The sequence below is a fragment of the Hyaena hyaena genome, unplaced genomic scaffold, assembly GCF_003009895.1.
Source record: "Hyaena hyaena isolate Hyena2069 unplaced genomic scaffold, ASM300989v1 scaffold_483, whole genome shotgun sequence".
In the NCBI taxonomy this organism is placed as follows: domain Eukaryota; kingdom Metazoa; phylum Chordata; class Mammalia; order Carnivora; family Hyaenidae; genus Hyaena; species Hyaena hyaena.
In genome coordinates, this window is record NW_024081117.1 from 333,114 (window position 1) to 352,150 (window position 19,037).

At 40.2% G+C, this 19,037-nt stretch overlaps 1 protein-coding gene across 1 annotated transcript in view; it reads left to right on the forward strand.

The window, feature by feature from the left end:
• The window catches only part of CPB2 (carboxypeptidase B2), a 48,208-nt gene that overhangs the window by 11,150 nt on the left and 18,021 nt on the right, over nucleotides 1-19,037 (forward strand). The window contains exons 2-6 of the mRNA XM_039254360.1: nucleotides 1,315-1,390; nucleotides 3,816-3,940; nucleotides 5,460-5,568; nucleotides 9,058-9,159; nucleotides 12,378-12,482. Coding sequence (XP_039110291.1) covers nucleotides 1,315-1,390; nucleotides 3,816-3,940; nucleotides 5,460-5,568; nucleotides 9,058-9,159; nucleotides 12,378-12,482 — 517 coding nt within the window. The remainder of the gene's footprint in view (nucleotides 1-1,314; nucleotides 1,391-3,815; nucleotides 3,941-5,459; nucleotides 5,569-9,057; nucleotides 9,160-12,377; nucleotides 12,483-19,037) is intronic.

Here is a 19,037-nt window from a genome sequence, read left to right on the forward strand (position 1 = left end):
TTTCTCAGCATGTGTTCAAAATTTTCTCTAGAGAAGGACTAAAATAAGTTTTCAAACTCATTTCTATTTCGCTACTATCCTATCCTACACTTGGAAACAATGAACAGCTTGCTATTTCCCCAACTGTGCGCTTTTGTCTCCTGCCATAGTGCCTTTCCATACTCTAACTTACCCAGTTATCACTTCCATGAAGCCTTTGCTAATAATGACAAGCAGAAGTTGTCATAATCTCTTTTGTATTTCCAGAGCTCTTGTTACATGTTTTTTTCTTAATTTCATAGAATAGTACAAATTATTTCTCAAACCTTTTGTACTAGTTTATATTTTCACCAGTAGTGGGAATGATTTCCTAAAGCTCCTCCACCTTGCTAACACTGGATGCTGTCTGACTTTAAAATTTTTCCCATTGAGTGGTTGTGAAATGGAATCTTCTTACAACTTATTGTAAATATCTTGTTTCTTCATCTTTTTTCTCTTTATGATGTATTTTTAGCCATCATTTTCTTCTAGGTTTGTGCTTTATTGTGTGGTAAGAGCTCTTGCTCAATGTCTATGAAATAAAAATGTGTATACCCCCAAGAAATAGCAATTCACTTGTAGACAAATTCCAGCCCATATAGATTCTTCAGCACAGAGGATAACCATGAATGTACAATGTTGAGTGAAAAAAATAAGATACAGAAGGTTACATATAGCATGCCATTTTTATAGGGTTACATTAAGCAAATCTAAGGATGTTTTAAGAATCTACACATTCAAGAATTCATCATGTGTTTAAGAATCCATACTATAGAGAAAAAGCAAGGGAATGAGCAAAGTGAAAAGTAAGGGTAGTGGATACCTTTGAGGATGTGGTAGGGAAGCAGAGTGGGGAGGAACCCACAAGAAGCTTCAAGGACACCAATAACGTTGGATTTCTTAAGTGACATAATGGGTTCCCAGGCATTCATTTTATTATGTAATAAGCTAGAGTTAGCATAAATATACCGTATGCATCAAATATTAAATTTTTAAAATTAAAACTCATGCACATACACACACACACACACACACACACACACACGAGAAGAAAGAAGCAGGTACTCTGCAGACTGAGTCCCATTCAAGAGAACTATTGATTTAGCAGTTGCTTTGGAGCAGAAAGAATGAGACAGTGTATGTTCTCTTTTTAACACTGAGTCTGTAACAAGATCCTCTTTTCTTTTAATATTTAGAATTTTTTTTCGTTTTTACAATTACCTAGAGGATTATTTAAAAATAAATCTCATTTTAATTTTTTAATTTAACATCAAAATTCTTTTCATTCTTTTCCAGTGGCCAGGTTTTATCAGCTCTTCCTAGAACCTCCAGGCAAGTTCAGATTGTGCAAAATCTTACTTCAACATATGAGGTAATTTTCCCCTCATTTATCTTTACATCTAAGCCTTGAATAACACTGGTTTGAACTGTGTGGATCCACTTACATACAGATATGTGAGAAAAACAGTACAGTACTGCAAATGTATTTTTCTTATGATTTTCTTAATAGCATTTTATTTTTCCTAGTTTACTTTATTATAAAAATGCAGTATATTCAGGTACCTGGGTGGTTCAGTCACTTAAGGGTAGACACTTGATTTCGGCTCAGGTCATGATCTCATGGTTTGGTTCATGAGAATGAGCCCCACGTTGGGCTCTGTGTTTATAGCATAGTGCCTGCTTGGGATTCTCTCTCTCTCTCTGCCCCTTCCCTGCTTGCACTTTCTCTGTCTCTCAAAATAAATAATAGTTTATTATTATTAAACAGTTTATTATTTAATTAAAATATCTCAAACTTAAAAAATTAAAATACTGTATATAATATGTACAACATATAAAATATGTGTTCATCAACTGTTTATGTTATCAGTAAGCTTCCACTTAACAGTGGGCTATTAGTGGTTAAGTTTGGGGGAGCTCAAAGTTATATGCAGATTTTCAACTGCAGGGGAATAAGTAGCCCTAATCTCCATATTCTTCAAGGATCAACTGTGTATTGGCTTCATTGTGTCTAAATTTTGTGCACCATGTTCTCTCATATGTTGTCTGACTTATGGCTGGCATAAACCTCTCTTCTTACAGCTTTCTCCCACTTCCCATAATCATAATGATTTTGCTGGTTGCTAAAATCAAAAACTTTTTCATTTGTGCTATTGGCTTTTCAGACAATTTCATCATAATAGTCCATTGGGAGTGAAAGTGTATACTTACAAAAATGTTATGATAACAGAAGTCCAAGAGAACTTTGCTTATAAAACAACGGTTCTTAAAAGGAGTAGGCAGCAGAACTACAAAGGAACACTTAAAAAAATTTTTTTAACATGTATTTATTTTTGAGAGAGAGAAAGACAGAGTGTGAGCAGGGGAGGGGCAGAGAGAGACAAACACAAACAGAATCCGAAGCAGGCTCCAGGCTCTGAGCTGTCAGCACAGAGCCCGAAGCGGGGCTTGAACTTGTGAACCATGAGATCATGATCTGAGCCAAAGTTGGACGTTTAGCCAACCGAGCCACCCAGGCGCCCCTAGAAGGGAACATTCATTAAAATCTTCATGCCTGGGATCCATCTCCCCAGAATGCCTCAGGTGTAGAAAGCTGACAAGAGTTACAAAATGTCACGGCAGAAAATTGATGGCCCCATGTTTGTCAGGGAAGGTTCTCCAAGAAGCAGACATCAAAACCAGATTAAAGATGCCAGAGACATACTAAGGGGAATGCTTGTGAATGACCAAGAGGAGGAAGCCAGAGATAGCAGAGGGCACTTTCAGACTATGATGCAGCTCTGATACTTGTGCAGAAATGAAGACCCTCTGGACTACAGGGCAGTTCTGATGAAGGTCTGGCTAGATCAGTGGTCAGTCCTTAAGCCAAGGCCACCTGGAAGATGAAACGCATATCTCGCAGGAATGGTCCTGCAAGAATTTGCCCTCAGTGCTCAGTCCGTGGCTGCCTGCAGCCCCAGGGCAGCACGGCACCAGGCTTGGGTGGATCAAGAGGGGCAGTGGCTGGGAAGGTCATTCAACTATGCTCCTCTCAACAGAAGAACCGAGTGGTACGTTTTCATGGCCACCACACCATGGACAGAGGACATACCTCCAGAGGAAGCCTCAGAAATTTAGAATTTTAGTTCTTAACCTGCCACTTCCTACGTGTATGATTTTAGACAAGCTGGCTGTGAGCCTTAATTTCTTCATTATTTCCACAATGGAAATAGTAACATCCATCTTGCCTGTATCAAAGTATAATTATAATGGTCAAAGGAAATGGGTAAGAACATGCTTGAAAAAAGTGCAGTTAAATTAAAAAAAATGTCAATACTATTAAAAGTCATTGCCCAAAGCCCATAATTAGTTTTAAAAAAAGGAGTATCGATCTGATAACAATATCAAAAACATGGAATTTTTACTAAAGAAAATTCGCACTTATCAACAAACTAGAACTTTCTTTCTAGACAGAATTTCATTTCTCCTTTAAACATCTGACATACACATCCAGCTTTAGAGTGGGGTCATAAGTATATTCATTCACTCATTCATTCTTTTCATTCTTGTCTCACCAAATATTTATTGAGTGCCTTGTATGTTCCAGGGCCTTTCTAGCAGCTGGGGTCACAGAGAAGATTAAGACAAGCTCCCTGCAAAATAAATGTTTACACTGCCACATGTGTGAATAGGGACCAGCGGCTAGCAAATGTCTGTTTCGTTTCTCCTATCGACACACGTTTATGGCTTTAGCACAGATGAGAAAGATGTGAACAACTGTTTTTATTTTTATCAATTTTCCCTCTTGAAAAATGCAGATTGTTCTCTGGCAGCCAGTAACAGCTGAATTTATTGAGAAGAAGAAAGAAGTCCATTTTTTTGTGAACGCCTCTGATGTAAACAACGTGAAAGCACATTTACATGACCATGCAATTCCGTTCAGGTAGGCATCATTCAGTATTCATTGAGTCGCCATTATAAGCACCTATGATGCATTTTACTGGTAGGCAGTATAATTGCTTTGTGGAAAAACAAATACTTGCACTGAACATGGCAACATGGAAATGTCTGAAGTGGACCTGTGATGAAGTTCAAGTGGCCAGCTCTGCGACCTGGGACAAGTGGTTTAACCTCTCATGACATTTTCTTACCAGAAAATGGCTCTGACTCAGTGATCTGGGGGAACCTCTTAGGGTTCTTCCTTGTTCCTTCCTTTTTGTACTTCCTCTGCTCTGTGCCTAGACCTGGGGAGCAAAGTTGTCATTCACTTTAGCAGGTTTTGTGGTATCTCTTGAAAAAGCAGCTGCTGAAGGGGGCTTCTACTTCTTTCCTTGCTTCACAAGGTCAGTGAACATTCCTGAATGTCTGGCCTCAAACTAAGCATTGTATCAGAGGCAATTTCTGTTCGGACACCGTGCCCACTTCCTCTTGGATACTCCTGTGTATCCCGTGTTCCATACTGTGTCTGCCGTTCAAGAGCCAGTTTTCCACCTGCTACCCTAGCACTTCCTGGAGACCATGCTCTCTTCCGCTTATCAATAGGCAGCCTTTGGATAATACACTATGATGATTACTAATAATATGTTATGGGTGTTTACTGCCTTCCAGGAACTGTGCTGAGCCTTTCTCCACACTGCTTCATTTAATTCTTATTTACCTCTGTGAGATAGATACTATCCTCATTATGCAGATATGAAGAAAATGTTTCATATGCACAAAGGAATTTCTCGAGATCATGGCACATAGAACATAACAAAGCTAAGAGTTGAGCTCAGACTTTTCTGATGTCAAAGCCTTGGTTTTTATCCGCTGATCTTAAAAAAAAAAAAAAAAAACGGAAAAATAACACTAAAATGAGAGCTAACTTTCAAACTATTCATCCCAGGTGATGAAATAGCTCAATTGGCCTAGTTAACAGTGTGGCACTGCTCAAGAGAATTAAACAAGATGCCTTTCTAGTACCTTCTCTTTCCCTGTGCTTCTATTTCTCTAGAGATTTGGTCATCTTTGGCTATGCCGAACATCTGGTGTAGGTCAATGGTTGTCATGATGGAAAACAAAAAGAAAAGACTTTCTACTTCTCCTTGGTCCTTAACTGAAACCAGAATAATACAATGTTAGTCTGGATTTAAGAAAGTTGTCCATTAACCTTAAAGACACTGATGAATCACAACCAAGGAATGTTGACAATGGTGGGGAAAGGGTGAGTTTGAGGAGCCCTTCAAAACATACCACATGGGAGCCACTTTCTCTCAGCACTCACGTGGGTTCCACCAAGAAAGTTTGTGAGTTTCAGCTTACTATAATGTTAGCGGTTATTGTTTGCACCTTGATGAAATTTCCCTGTTAAATTTCTCAGTGATTCTTTTCCCCATGCTCACCTGTTGTTGTAGCCGCAGTGAGCCATGGGAAAAATCAGACTCCTGTTTGGAAATCAGCTTTTCCTCTGTTTCATCCCTTAGCATCCTGGTGGAAGAAGTGGAAGATCTTATTCAACAGCAGACTGCCAATGACACAGTCAGCCCCCGAACCTCTTCCTCATACTATGAACAGTATCACTCACTAAATGAAGTAAGCCATTAAATTTATCTCCAAAATTAGTATTTTAATTTAATTGGCATTGCCATTTCAACCATGGGATATTACTGAAGAACATAATTAGTGGAAGAGGGTAAAAAAAATTACTATTAGGTTGATTATATGGTGGTAACCTAGCCTCATGTAGATATCTTCCCTGGGGAGATTGCATTAGATTTAGTAAACTGCCTGAAAGCTGAGAGTATTTCTAACTGTTAGGAGTAACACTACATGCTAAGGAACAACAGGAAATAAAATTAGGGCCTTTTTATTGAAACTGCCACAAAAAATTAAGTCTAATTAATCATGTGTCTTTGGACCATTACCCTGATTGTATTCTTACTGAATAATTGCTACTTTTTATCTGATTGAATTTATTCACTTATATTTAGTACATGGTAAATACGTGCATTTTATTCCCCTTAGGAGGAATCTATTTAAATGAATAACATTAATAATAATAAGAATACCGCTTGTGTTTTAATCTTCAAGAAGTTGATTTATGGGGTGCCTGGGTGGCTCAGTCGGTTGGGCATCTGGTTTGGCTCAGGTCATGATCTCACCGTTCGTGGGTTTGAGCCCCGTGGCGGGCTCTGTGCTGGCAGCTCAGAGCCTGGAGCCTGCTTTGGATTCTGTGTCTTCCTCTCTCTCTCTCAAAAAAATTAAAAATTAAAAAAAGAAGTTGATTTTTTTTCCTATCAGTACTTATAGGTTCCCATTTGTCTATAGGGAACCTGAGAAAGATGCTGGTGTTCAGTTGACCAGAGTAAACGTTCATGTAATACTCTCAGAATCATTTCCCCATACTTGCTAATTGAAAGGGTAAACTCCTTGGATGAGTTTCTCTTTTATATAGTATGCTCCAAGTAATAAAAATCCCTTGATACCTTTTATTCTTTCATTGCAGTATGCTGCTATATTGCCTAATGTTAAGTATTTTTATCATCTTTGGCTAGGTGCCCAGAAACTGTTAAAGACCATATCCATGTTTTTAAGACATCTAAGGCTTAAGAAATAAGAATCAATTTTCTATTTAATCTTCAAAAGCATCTGTTCCTTTCCAGTTAGTTAAACCAGAACTCAGTTGGCTTCTAGAATCAATGTGCCTGGCTGATTGATGGGGATCTTAAAATTGCATCTCCCTCCTTTATCTCTCATCCCTTGTCTCTATTCCCTAGAGACCTCTTCCCTTCTGTGTCCAGCATCAGCCCTGCGAAAGCAAGCCTGATGCCAGGAGCGGAGAAGCTCAGTAGGCATGATTTGCAACATGAAGGATAGAAACACGTCACTGCAGTGCTGAATTTGGTGGCAAGAGGGGAATGCCTGAAAAAGTATTTTAAAATATTTCTAAAAGTACTTTTTAATGATTTTGTTCAAAAAGATTACTTTATCTTACCTTGTCTCCAGGAGAGAGTGGGCATGACAAGGCAGGGAGGCAGGGGTCGGGGGGTGGGAGGGGTAACTTGGAAATGTATTCTCTCACAGTTCTGGGGGCTGAAAGTGCACGGTCAAGGGTTGGTTTCTCCTGAGGCGTCTCTCCTTGACTGGCAGACAGTTGTCTTCGAAGCGGGTCCTCACGTGCCCTTCTCTCTGTGCGCCAGTCCCTGGTTTCCCTTCACATGTTTATGCCCTAATCTCCACCTCTTCTGAGGACACCGGTCAGGGTGGGGTCAGGGCCGACACCAACAGCCTCCTTTTAAGTTAATTACCTCTTTAATGGCCTTGTCTCCAAAGGTAGTCAAGTTCTTTTTTTTTTTTTTTTAATGTTTTATTTATTTCTAGGAGAGAGAGAGAGAGAGACAGTGTGAGCAGGGGAGGGTCAGAGAGAGAGGGAGTCACAGACTGAAACAGGCTCCAGGCTCTGAGCTGGCAGTCAGCACAGAGCCCGATGCGGGGCTCGAACCCACGAACCGCGAGATCATAACCTAAGTGAAAGTCGGACGCTTAACCGACTAAGCCACCCAGGCGCCCCAAGATAGTCAAGTTCTAAGACCCTGGGGGTTACAGCTTCAGTATATGAATTTTGAGGAGAACACAATTCAGTTCATAACAATGACAATCCAGAAAACATTTCGGACCTCTATTTCTTCCCACCCTCAATCAAAGGAACCGTGGCCATCTTGCCCTCAGGAAATTCCACCAAGTCCTTCCTTCCCCCTCGGCACTGATCTCTCCTTCAGCCCTCATCACAAGGTCACCTGGTGGGCAGGTGGTCAGGAGGCGATTCTTACTAGGATCCACTGTAAGGAGAAAAACAAATGGCCAAAAAATACTTCTTTTTTGAAAAAAATCTTTTAATGCTTATTTTTCAGAGACAGAGAGAGAGACAGAGTGTAAGCTGGGGAGGGACCGAGAGAGAGAGAGAGAAAGAGAGACAGAATCTGAAGCAGGCTCCAGGCTCCGAGCTGTCAGCACAGAGCCCAGAGTGGGTCTCAAATCCACCAACCCTCGAGATCAAGACCTGAGCCAAAGTTGCATGCTTAACCAACTAAGCCATCCAGGCACCCTGGCCAAAAAAACCCTTCTTAAAACAAATGGCAAAAGAAGTTACTCAAAAGATGTTACCTTCATTACCGCAGATTAAATTGTGAAATGAACAAAGTTTTCTGTAAGACTGCCTTTATACAACAGCCTCCCTGGTTGGAGGAAATGTACCAAACCATTAATACGGTAACACAAAGTAGTTGCGTGTAGCAGTTCCTAAGGTGTACTCATGCCTTCGAAGAGTAGCACAGTAAACGGGGGCCCAGTGAGGAAATCTCTGACGGTTAGATGCCCAACACTGCAGGCACAGACAGCATTGGTATTTGGTGACAGGTGGGCCTTCGGAGAGCTTCTTAATCTCCAGCACAGGACAAACACTCCCCCTGGTTCTGCTGCTCTGAAAGGACCTATAGTGCTCCGGTTCCCATCAACTAGGATCCTAGCTTGAAATTACCTCTAGATAAGGTCCCAGAAATAAGGCCTAGGGTTGGGCACTCCCATTTCAAAAGGTATAAAAGCACAAGTATGGCCCCTGAGAAGCTGGTCTGCATTAACACATGACCGAGTTCCATCATTGAAAGCCTGCTTTGAAGTGGACACTAGCCTAAAGTCAGGTCCAGGAGTTTTTGATTCTTCCTTCCACTGCAATCTTTTTTATTTTTTTTAATTTTTTAAATTTTTTTATTTATTTCTAGGAGAGAGAGAGAGACAGCGTGAGCAGGGGAGGGTCAGAGAGAGAGGGAATCACAGACTGAAACAGGCTCCAGGCTCTGAGCTGGCAGTCAGCACAGAGCCCGACGCGGGGCTCGAACCCACGAACCGAGAGATCATGACCTAAGCGAAAGTCGGATGCTTAACTGACTAAGCCACCCAGGCGCCCCTCCTTATTCAAAGGTTTTAAAGGGATCCCCTTGCCTTGATGAAATTGTCTGCTTCCTTGAGGCCAGGAAAAGGCTGTGAACTTGTTCTCCGACTGACTGCTGGTTTCTGCTTTGACAGATCTATTCTTGGATGGAAGTTATAACTGAGAACTATCCCGAAATGGTTGAAAAAATCCACATTGGATCCTCATATGAGAAGTACCCACTTTATGTTTTAAAGGTACGCTGTGGGGACAGTCGCTGATCTCTCAACTTTGGAGAATGTGTTACTTCTCCAACAGTGCTTGTTCTGACTTGCATATTTTTCTTTGAGCTATGGAAATATTTGTATTACGGGTATTCCTCGGTCTTAATATACAGCTGTTTTGGGATTAGTTGCTACCTTTCCATTTTAAAAATATTTTTTTAACATTTATTCGTTTTTGAGAGACACAGAGCATGAGTGGGGGGAGGGGTAAAGAGAGAGGGAGATACAGAATCCGAAGCAGGCTCCAGGCTCTGAGCTGTCAGCACAGAGCTAGACACAGGGCTCGAACTCACGAATGGTAAAATCATGATCTGAGCCAAAGTCGGACACTTTACTGATGAGCCATCCAGGCACCCTACCTTTACATTTTTTTCTTTACTACTACAGTGTGGGTGGAAGAGTGAAAAGCCTATTTTTAGAATCCACTCTGTTTATGTGACACACATAAGCCATTTATTTTTTTCTTTTTAAAAAAATATAATTTATTATCAAGTTTGCTAACATGCAGTGTATACAGTGTGCTTTTGGCTTCAGGAGTAGATTCCTGTAATTCATTGCTTACGTACAATACCCCATGCTCATACCAACGAGTGCCCTCCATACTGCCCATCACCCATTTCCCCTGCCTCTCTGGTCCCCCACCACTTCCTGACCTTCAGTAGCTACCTTCATATAATGAGCAAGATGTCTGGATTATTTTTCTCAAGTCTTTTATTTACTTACCACCACTACCACCACCACCTCTGACTACCTTGCTTAGGTGGGAAAGATAGAGAGGAATCTGTTGTGAGACAAACATTGACCCGGATGTAGTTTTTGGAACCAAAGAAAGTGCTTAACAACCAGTCCAAGGGAAAAATAGGAACCAGGGCAATTTTGGGGGCCTTGGCAGTAGGACTAATGTGATAGCTTCTGCTCCAATCACTGTCCATTTGGTTATTTATTTTTAGTTGAATAAATCTGTCTTAGTAAAGGTCATTGACTGTGGCCACAGAAAGAATTTTTGGGAGCCATGAAATCATACTAATCCCTGCCTGTTAATTTCTAATTCCACATTTCTTTTTTTTGTTTGTTTTACCTGTTCCCCCTACCCCTTCCCCAAAATAATTAAATTAATTAATTTTTTTTAAAAAATTAATTAAAATAATTAAAAAGAAGTTCTAGAAAAAAAAATTAAGCATTAGAAAAGTACATTGGATTTAATAACCTTTAATTTACATATAGTTTCCCACCCTTATCTACCTAAAATTGTGAGAGGCAAGCCTCTTCAGTCTAAAGATAAGATTTTGAGTCGAGATTTCTGGGTTTTCATCTATGTTGACAAGAACCTACAGTACAGTACAAGCTCAAGTATGAAACACTGGGTCCTTCCAGCAGCTGAGTTGATCAATCCAGTTGAATCCATGTAATTGCGGTATACTCATCCATGACATTTGCTTTCAGACATGTTGCATATATTCTTTAGAACTTGTGTTTCTGGGTCCTAGATATATGTGTTGGAAGACCATGCTTTCCGCATGCTTCCCATGTGCCTCAGTCCCAGTCTTACTTGACCAAGGGTGTGCACACACTGGAAGTCTCTGGGGTTCCTTCATCTTTCTAGCATCAGGACCGGTACCAAGAGAGTGTGCTTGGCACAGTTAGACAGAAAGTTGAGTCAGGCAACTAGTGGGGGCAACTCACGATTTTCTTTTAAACTGAGTTGATTAAATTAGACAGGAAGTTCGCCTACTTTGTACTGTTTCACTCTTTGCAGACAATGCCATTGGACTTTCTCCCTTGCTTTCTTACTGGAAAGCTCCAGTAAGCGCTCTTACTAGCTCCAGGTTAGTCAAGAACAAGGCCTCTCTGGGGCGCCTGGGTGGCTTAGTCAGTTAAGCGTCCGACTTTCGCTTGGGTCATGATCCTGCGGTTCGTGGGTTCAAGCCCCGTGTCGGGCTCTGTGCTGACTGCCAGCTCAGAGCCTGGAGCCTGTTTCAGTCTGTGACTCCCTCTCTCTCTGACCCTCCTCTGCTCACGCTGTCTCTCTCTCTCTCTCCTAGAAATAAATAAAACATTAAAAAAAAAAAAAAGAACAAGGCCTCTCTGAGTGCTATAGATGGCAATGAAAATGTGACTCTCTCCTTTTCCTGTTTCGGAATTTCAACTCCACATATTTGCTTAATCTTATAACACTCTTCTCCCTCCCTTCCATATCCTAAAATTGCTTGGAGACTACTTTTTAAAAGCAAAAGAGCCATGATTCATTTTGTGTGGAGCTGTTTTTGAGAACACTTCTGAAGACACCAAAGTCTATCACTGGGGACAGATTGGGAGTTCTTGTTTCAGAATTGGCAGCTTTCACTAGCTCCCTATACCATGAATCAGAACAAGGTCTCTGTCCCTCAACCCGATGGTAATAAGTTTGTGTGAACTTACATGTACCCTTCTTTCTGTGTGAAATGGGGAAATGGTCTATACGTAAAAAGTATGTACCCTGAGGAAAATGGTGAGGGAGTCCAAGTTTGTCTTCAGCATGACTGGCTTTCCTTTATCTTTAAAAAAATCTTTTTAGTGTTTGTTTATTTTTAAGAGACAGAGAGAGACAGAGCATGAGTGGGGGAGGGGCAGAGAGAGAGGGAAACAGAGAATCCGAAGCAGGTTCCAGGCTCTGAGCTGTCAGCACAGAGCCCAACACAGGGCTCAAACTCATGAACTGTGAGATCATGACCTAAGCTGAAGTCAAAGTCAGAGGCTTAACTGACTGAGCAACCCAAGCGCCTCACCACTGGCTTCCCTTTTCCCAACCTCTTTGTACTAGTCTCCCACAGAAAGGTGCCCATCTTGCACATACCCCTTTACCCCAAAGAAGTGTCAATGGACAGCCTAAAATACTAGTGCTCTGGTCTTTATTCCTACCCTTCTGCATGCAGCTCTGGAATGACAAGTAATTGTGGAGGGATACAGAGGACTTGAAACCAGAAGTCCTAAGTGAAAACCTCAGTCCTCACTCTCACCAGCTAGGTGACTTCAACCAGCATCTCTTAATGACACCAGCTTTTAATGTCCCATGTCCCCTGAAAATCCTCAAATGAATGGAGAGAATAATGTGTGTTTCATAGATTTGTTGAAAGAATTAGACATGAGCACTATGTATATGGAAGTTATTATCCTGAAGCTTGTTATTATTGTTGTTGGTTTTCCTTGGGCAGCTTTCTAGAAAAGGACAAACAGCCAAAAATGCCATATGGATTGACTGTGGAATCCATGCCAGAGAATGGATCTCTCCTGCTTTCTGCTTGTGGTTCGTAGGCTATGTGAGTATTCCCATTCTCTTACGCTAGGGTTTCTCAATTCGTGACCTAAGATGACATGTGTCAGAATCAACTGGGCTGTTTGTTAAGTGCATTTTACCAGGTCACATCCTAGAATCCTTGCCTTCAGCTCTCTGGTGGTGAGGTTTGGTAAATTACAAATTCCACAAGCTACCCAGGTGACTTTTGTGCATATGAAGTTTGGGAACTGTAGCTTCAAGCATTTAAATCACTCTAAAGATTGTCTACCCTTTTCTTCCCTATATTTCTGGCTAGGGCTAAACTCTGGAAAATAATTAATAAATATTTTGCAATTGTAATATATTTACTAAATAGAAGAAAGAACTAAAGCAATTATCTAAATTGAGTCCCAATCAATTTCTTTCTCTCCTGATTTGAATTATCCAGACATCTTTGCCATATTCTGCCCTTGGAAATTGAACATGAAGTACAACATTACAGAGCAGATCCTATTTTCTCATATGTTACAATGGGAGATTTTGTCCCTGAAGAAGGCCTTGGCAGCAAAAAAAAATCCATATATAAGACAAAGAGTAAGGCATAAAACCAAAAATTATAATGGCTATAAACCTCTATAATAAATGAATACAGTAAGAATTATGCTTCAGCTCCTATAAAATGGGCATAAATGTTCTCTGTATTGATTTATACAAAGAGCCATTACCACTGGAAAAATAACTTAAATTATGTGTCCTTCTGCTAATGGTTATCGTCTCTGTATTCAGAGGAACACAACCACACAAAATAGATTTGTTAAAAAAAAAAAAAATAAAACATAGTCACTTCAATTGATCTGTGTTAACAAATGATGTACATCAAAGGTAAAAATATTTCTGCCTCTGCTGAGTCTTGTCAGATACAACACCTCTACCCATCTTCCTTTGTCTCACCATCTGCTCTTCCTCCTGATGGGAGCTGCAGTCTCCCTGAGCCTTCTGGAAAGTTACCAGCCATTGTTGTAATGCCTTGACCAAATGAGGATAGTTCTCCACTGACTAGAGCTTTAACACAGCTCAGTCATTTGGTGATTCTTCCTTAAGTTGGGCAGTTTTATTCATTTTAGGTAATGAATGAAGCAGTAGTTAGTGGAGGAAGAAATGTGCAAAGCAAGAAGGAAAGCACACTTCTTTTTCATTCCATCGCTGAACTTGGAAAGGACCAGAAAGAAACTCTAATTCATATTGGTAAAGTCTTCCCTACTTGTCATCCCTCCCACATTGACACCTCTTGTCTCCTATTACACATGTTCTCCTCTACCCCACCCACTTGCTGAATTCTTGTAAGATTAAATTACTTATTCCACAAATATTTGTAAACTTCCTATGGGTTTCCAGACTCTGGAAATACCATGGGAAACAAGATATGGCTCAAAAACCTTAAGGTCAAGTATTTTGTCCCAACAACTTGAGGCTGATTTTTGTAGCCTAAGGCAATGCAGTTCAATAAGCTCTTCTTACTGCACATTGAAGAAGCACCATCCTTGCCTGCCTAAACTAATCAAGATCATCTCATCTTCATAATGATTCAAACAACTGTAGAAAGAAAAATGAAAGACTTAGCTTAAAGTTTTTATGGGGGTGGATTTTATACTTAAAAAGTAAAGAACCCAAAGATAAAGAAAAGTCTTAGCTTCTAAGTCTTTATAAAGAAAACCTACACCATTCCTGTGTTTCTCCTTTCTCCTTGTACAACTACCACACACACCATGCTTCTGATACCACATACATGTGGACTTTCTCCACCCCAAGCAATTCTGTGACACCAGCGGTGTGTCGTACAATTTACCTCACTTCTGACGGTATCTACCCGGAGACTGAGCCAGATCCCAGAGGGGAAAGGTTAGGTCACTTTCCTCACACTTCAGATGCCAGTTGAAAGTTCAGGCTGTTATCTGTGCTTCTGAATAATCAGCTACAAATCCAAGGTTCCCACAACCTCCTCCTTGGGTTTGCTTAATTTTGCTAAAGTATCTAAGGGAACTCAGAGGAAGAGTGTACTTCTTGCTTACCAGTTTAGTATAAAAGGATAGGATAAAGGCTACAGATGAACGTGTAGGTGGAAGAGACACATAGGATAAGGTATGTGGGAAGGGGCTGGGAGCTTCCCCGCCTCTCCAGATGAACCACTCTCCTAGCACCTCTACATGTTCGCCGACCCACAAGCTCCCTGTACTCCTTATCTTTGGGATTTTTATAGAGACTTCATCTTGTAGGCATGATGGATCCTTAACTCATTCTCTAATCCCTCTCATCTTCCTGAGGATAGAGTTGGGGCTGGAAGCTCCAAGTTCCTAGTCATGGCTTGGTCTTTCTGTTGACCAGCCTCCTGCCAGGAGCCCACCAAGAATCACCTCATTAGAACAAAAGATACTACTATCGCCCAGAAAATTTCAAGGGATTTAAAAGCTCTGTGTCAGGAACCGAGGTCAAGGACCAAATACTAGAACAAAAGATGCCTTTATTGCTCTTATCATTCAGGAAATTCAAGGTCTGTGCCAGGAACCAGAGTGGGTGTGGGGAAGAGACCAATATAGATAGATAGATAGATAGATAGATAGATAGATAGATAGATAGATAGATAGATAGATATAATATCCTCTTGCTCTCTTCTCCAGCTCAATGTGGTGTAGTCTCAGCTTAGGAAACACCCGTTACTCTGCACTTTGGGGAGCCCGAGGCCAGTCATTTCTTTCTAAGCCTCTCATTCATCCTCTAGAGTCCAAGTTTAAATCCCTTCTACTTCTGCAAAGGCAGGGCCAAGGCTGGTTTGGACATGGCAAGCACAGGGCCTGGCACATCACAGCAGCCCAATGAACACGTATTGGGCCTCACACCTTGCTTAGTACTTTGTCTGCCAGCTGGCTTTTCTCAGTGCTAACCTCCCTGTGAACCTCTGCCCTGGAGGACGCTCATGTAGCTGCACACAAAGCTGATGCTCTGCAACCTCACAGCCTCCACAGAGTTCCTTCTGCTGCCCCTCACCTTTGCTGACACATGACTTGTGAAGGACACTGCTTTATAAAAGCTCCATCAAGAAAAGAGTCTGATCTTTCTTTCATATGTTCACGTGCCAAGGGACCAGAGGAGTGGACCAACATTCTCGATCCTACTACAGTTATCCCCTGCTTTCCAAAGGTTCGCATTATGCCATTCACTTTTATGAAAGACCTGCAGTAAGTATGGTAATGGCTTTTTTTCATAAAAGCAAAAAATCTCCTTCAGATTTCTTTCAGTTACCAAAACAGGTACTAATGTAAAAGTATTTGGAAAGTAGGGGATACTCTTCACTTTATCCCATTTCGGCTTTTGCAAAGATTTCATAGTCACCGTCTACTTTCAGACAGCGGGGAAAATCATCTACACTGTTATTGCCCTTTTCCCCAAATTCATAATCTGACAATTCCCTGGAACCTGATTCATGATTCTTTATTCCTCTCTGATTCTTGCCATCATTCTGAGTGAATTCAAAGTCCATATGCAAGATCTAGCTAATGAATAATCTCAGGAACTTGAACTCTACTTCACTAAGCCTAACCTCAACTCTGTATCAGTAAACTTCTCCCATGGCTTTCCTCTAGATCTCAAAAATAATTCTCTCCTTGACTTTTAGATCCAAAATATGGCTGAGGACAGTGACCAGGAAGGGATAGGAGGAGCCACGTAGCAATCTGACTTCTTAATTTCCAATTCTTCTGTTTCTGTCATTCCTTACACCTGCTCACCACCCATTCACCCATATCCTGAATGTCTTGTCCCTTTGATCTGTTCTTCAGGAATTCTAACACAAAACACCCCACAGAATTAACTCTCCTTCTTCTGAACCACCCGTACATCTTGAAATTATTATTGTACTTATAACATTGAATTCTTACTGTTTCCTTTCCAACTTCACAGTTTTATCAGCTTGTTAAAGACAAAGATAATCTCTAAAATCAGTTTTTGTTGTTGTTACAGTATAACTCAGTATATTGTTTGGTCCACAGAATCAGCCTCAACATCTCTTGTTACATTTAAAACTTAAATTAATGCTTCAGCTTTAGGCTGAAATATAACTCTGGGGCCCAGGGAGTACCTACCATTGCAGTAATACTTTATTGCCACTGAAGAAAAACTGGGACTTAAAGCTTTTTGCTGTATTTCTACTGGTATTGGGAGTAACAGTTTATTTTAAAATCTTCCATTCATAGGGACTCCTGGGTGGCTCAGTCAGTTAAGTGTCTGACTCTTGATTTGGGCTCAGGTCATGATCCCAGGATCATGGGATGGAGACCCACATCAGGCTCTGTGCTGAGTGTGGAGTCTGCTTAGGGTTCTCTCTCTTTCCCTCTACCTCTCTCCCCCTACTCATGTGCTCTCTCTCTTTCTAAAATAAAAAAAAATTTAATCTTCCATTTATAGCATTTTATATGCCTTTTTGTACTAATTTATTCTGTCAAGTGGCTATTGGTGAATTTTTGGGGAGTACTATTGTTGTTGTTGTTTGGGACCACAATAAGGACAAAGCTTTGGTGGACCCCAGGGAAAGAGAGGTGAGTAATAATCTCCCAGAGATCAAACTGATAGGAATCAGTCAAGCCTTTGCCTCCCGCCTTCTTGTGCTGTCCTCTGGTACCCTCTTGGTTCTTCTCTTGTTTTTATACTACAACAGTGATTCCGACTATGTTACTTATCTTGTTGGTAAATCATTCCTTTGACAAATATTTATTTATTGTCTTCTGTGTGTCTTTTGTCTTCAGCCACCTTTGTCATTAAGAGTGATTCATTCACTAGATATAAAACCATGACTGTATACATCTTTATAAAATACCATGAAAACTCACTGGAGAGTCCCATGATACACAAATCACAAATTAATAATAAAGAATTATTAGATTAATAAACATGTTCTACTTGGTTGAAAATGTTATTTTAAAATATATCTTTAAAGACAGTTGATAGATTAAGTCAGGTTATAAGGGTTATAGAACTTTAGAGGTTAATTTACCTCAGCGATATGATTATATACCTAGACTATATGATTTTGAAGTGTAAATAACCAGGTAAATGTCAAATCTTAATGAGTATAACATCAGTTAGAAGGTTGAGAACATTTCTTAGATTTCTCTGTATCTATGGAACTCTGCCCTTAATTCACACAATGCCTCGAAAAGAACACAGGTTTGCCCAATTACCAGGTATAACCCAGTCTTACCTTTAGCCCATCAGGAAAATATCCAAAGTCCTGAGAGTGCTAAAACATTACTTAGCTGATCCATTCAGGTCACCTTCCTGTTAGAGTTTACTTCTCTTATGCATAGGCCTTGAGAAGTCCCCTCAATGCAGTTTTCCTCCGTCTTTCCTTTTTCTACACCTCTCCCCCAAGGTCCTGGTTTCATCCTGCTGTTGGTCTTCAGATCACCAATTCCCACTTATTCTGGACCCTCATCTTCTTTAAATGAACCCAAACAAGCTTACTGCTAGTCCAGATGGTGCCTTTGTGAAAGATCAAAATAGGCATCCTTTGCTGGAACAACTAGATATCCACATGCAAAAGAATGAACTTGGACCCCTACCTCATACCAAGTACAAATATTAACTCAAAATGGGTCAGAGACCTAAATTTAAAAGCTAAAATTACAAAATTTTTAGAAGAAAACATAGAAATAGTCAGTCTTTGTAACTTTAGATTAGGCAATTATTTAGTAGATATGACACCAAAAGCATAAACAGCAAAGGATAAAAGAGATAAATAGGGCTTTACCACAATTAAAAACCTTTGTGCTTTTCAAAGAATGTCATCAAGATTGTAAAAAGACAGCCCACAGAACTGAGGGAAAATTTTTCAAATCATATGTATGATAAGGGACTTGTATCCAAAATATGTAAAGAACATTTACAAATAAACAAAGTGACAAATAGCCCAATTTAGAATTGGGCAAAATATATGAAAAGGTAAGTCTCCGGAGAAGGTATACAAATGGCTAGTAAGCACATGAGAAGGTATTCAACATCATCAGTCATTAGGGAAATGCAAATTGCAACCACGATGAGATATCACTTCATATCCACCACGATGGCTAAAGTTTAAAAAGGGAAATAACAAGTGCTGGTAAGGATGTGGAAAAATTAGAAACCTCATTCATTGCTGTTGGGATTGTAAAACAGTGCAGCCACTATTTTACAGTTGGGCAGTTCCTCAAAAGTTTAGGCCTAGAGTTAGCATGTGACTCACCAATTCCACTAGTAGGTATACACCCAAGAGAAATAGACACATTTATTGACAGATGTTCATGCACCATTATTCATAATAGTCAAAAAGTATGCCCATCAACTTATGAGTAGATAAAATAATGTGGAATATCCGTATAATGGAATATCATTCAGCAGTGAAAAGGAAAGAAATACTGACACATCCTACAAAATGGATGAATCTTGCAAACATTGTGCTAAGTGATAGAACCCAGACACAAAAGCCATGTATTTTATGATTCCATTTATATGAAATACCTAGAATGGGTAAATCCACATAGGTAGAAAGTTGATTAGTGATTGTCAGAGA